Source organism: Procambarus clarkii, chromosome 43 (assembly GCF_040958095.1).
Source record: "Procambarus clarkii isolate CNS0578487 chromosome 43, FALCON_Pclarkii_2.0, whole genome shotgun sequence".
Classification (NCBI taxonomy): Eukaryota; Metazoa; Arthropoda; class Malacostraca; order Decapoda; family Cambaridae; genus Procambarus; species Procambarus clarkii.
The window spans coordinates 17,848,786-17,851,680 of NC_091192.1; the positions used below are offsets into that span (position 1 = coordinate 17,848,786).

General features: G+C 44.8%; 1 protein-coding gene across 1 annotated transcript; it reads right to left on the reverse strand.

Moving 5' to 3' along the window:
- Positions 1–376: 376 nt before the first annotated feature.
- LOC138373664 (uncharacterized) lies at positions 377–1,336 on the reverse strand. Its single transcript, XM_069340009.1, has one exon. The coding sequence runs from the start codon at positions 1,334–1,336 to the stop codon at positions 377–379; it is 960 nt and encodes a 319-aa protein (XP_069196110.1).
- Positions 1,337–2,895: the final 1,559 nt, after the last annotated feature.

Here is a 2,895-nt window from a genome sequence, read left to right on the forward strand (position 1 = left end):
ATCTATCATAATATTTAATGCTACAACTTTCAGGTCTTCGTGAATTTGTTAGGTCGGTGAGATGTTCATTAGATATTTGTTTAAGTATTCTCCTTGTCACTGCTAATGAAACACCCATATCAATTTCTACCACTGGTTTACTACAGGCTGTCTTTGCAAGCATATCAACAGTGTCATGCCTTGAGATGCCAACATGTGATGGTATCCAGTGGAATTTCATTTCAAATCTGTTTTCTTTAGCAGCTAAAAACATTCATTCGAATATCACTAACGATTTTCTGGGTGTCACTACTATGTGTGAGAGTAGTAGCCTTGAAAGCAGCCACCTCACAAGATGCAGCAAGGTGCACTAGCCAGCAATTGGAGAGGAAAAAGATCAGTGGCTGACCACCTCCAGGTTGACCACCTCCAGGTTGACCACCTCCAGGTTGACCACCTCCAGGTTGACTACCTCCTGGTTGACCACCTCCAGGTTGACCACCTCCAGGTTGACCACCTCCAGGCTGACCACCTCCAGATTGACCACCTCCAGGTTGACCACCTCCAGGTTGACCACCTCCAGGTTGACCACCTCCAGGTTGACCACCTCCAGGTTGACCACCTCCAGGTTGACCACCTCCAGGTTGACTACCTCCAGGTTGACTACCTCCAGGTTGACTACCTCCAGGTTGACCACCTCCAGGTTGACCACCTCCAGGTTGACCACCTCCAGGTTGACCACCTCCAGGTTGACCACCTCCAGGTTGACTACCTCCAGGTTGACTACCTCCTGGTTGACCACCTCCAGGTTGACCACCTCCAGGTTGACCACCTCCAGGTTGACCACCTCCAGGTTGACCACCTCCAGGTTGACTACCTCCAGGTTGACCACCTCCAGGTTGACTACCTCCAGGTTGACCACCTCCAGGTTGACCACCTCCAGGTTGACTACCTCCAGGTTGACTACCTCCAGGTTGACCACCTCCAGGTTGACTACCTCCAGGTTGACCACCTCCAGGTTGACCACCTCCAGGTTGACTACCTCCAGGTTGACTACCTCCTGGTTGACCACCTCCAGGTTGACCACCTCCAGGTTGACTACCTCCAGGCTGACCACCTCCAGGTTGACCACCTCCAGGTTGACTACCTCCAGGTTGACCACCTCCAGGTTGACCACCTCCAGGTTGACCACCTCCAGGTTGACCACCTCCAGGTTGACCACCTCCAGGTTGACTACCTCCAGGTTGACCACCTCCAGGTTGACCACCTCCAGGTTGACCACCTCCAGGTTGACCACCTCCAGGTTGACCACCTCCAGGTTGACCACCTCCAGGTTGACCACCTCCAAGCCCAGCATGTAAAAATAGGCCTCACAACCATTTTTGCATCTATCATATTTCCTCTGAAATATTTACTCACAGACAACAAAAGAACATCACACAATGTATTGGATATTTTGTCGTGTCATGGAGCCAGCGTTTAATTTCAAAATTTTTTCGATCAAACGATATTTCTCAAAATAGAATATCTGGTTCAGTTTGGAAAACATTAATATATCTTATGTCTGTGGCTCCAACTGAACTGCACGCGGAGGACTCTCTGCTCCCTGGGAAATCACAGCATTTCGGTACCTTTGACGAACTCACTTAGTTTCGGTCTCATTACTTTTAACACACACACACTAACATCAAAACAAAGAGCCCTCGGATTCACAAGGTATACATACTGAGTTATGAACATCTGTTGATTCTCAGTATTTGACTCGAGGATGGGTTGGGCAATACAAATAACTGCTAACAGAGCAGACACTTATATTTTAACCTAAGTCTTTATATATACGTATTAATATTAGTATATTTTGGTAGCAGTCTTTCCTGTAGACATATATTATTAAATATGACCGAAAAAGTAAGATTAATAATTCTAACACGAATTTTCTCAATCTTTCGTATATTTCTTTTCACTGTTGGAGGTAATCCAAAAACCAATTCTCCAAAATTCATTTTTATTTCTAGTCTGACGCGACACGAGCGCGTTTCGTAAAACTTATTACATTTTCAAAGACTTTAGTTTACAAATACACAACTGAATAGAACTTACATGTCTCCGATTTTGTTTATATCTACCTTTGAGTGAGGTGGATGGGGTGAGGTGGCATTAATAGGGTATTAATTTCATCAACACAAGACAGAACACGAAACAATGGGTATTGAAATGGAAGTGATTGTAGAAAGCCTATTGGTCCATATTTCTTGATGCTTCTATATTGGAGCGGAGTCTTGAGGTGGGTAGAATATAGTTGTGCATTAATTGGCTGTTGATTGCTGGTGTTGACTTCTTAATGTGTAGTGCCTCGCAAACGTCAAGCCGCCTGCTATCGCTGTATCTATCGATGATTTCTGTGTTGTTTACTAGGATTTCTCTGGCGATGGTTTGGTTGTGGGAAGAGATTATATGTTCCTTAATTGAGCCCTGTTGTTTATTCATCGTTAAACGCCTAGAAAGAGATGTTGTCTTGCCTATATACTGGGTTTTTTGGAGCTTACAGTCCCCAAGAGGGCATTTGAAGGCATAGACGACGTTGGTCTCTTTTAAAGCGTTCTGCTTTGTGTCTGGAGAGTTTCTCATGAGTAGGCTGGCCGTTTTTCTGGTTTTATAGTAAATCGTCAGTTGTATCCTCTGATTTTTGTCTGTAGGGATAACGTTTCTATTAACAATATCTTTCAGGACCCTTTCCTCCGGTTTATGAGCTGTGGAAAAGAAGTTCCTGTAAAATAGTCTAATAGGGGGTATAGGTGTTGTGTTAGTTGTCTCTTCAGAGGTTGCATGGCGTTTCACTTTCCTTCTTATGATGTCTTCGACGAAACCATTGGAGAAGCCGTTGTTGACTAGGACCTGCCTTACCCTACAGAGTTC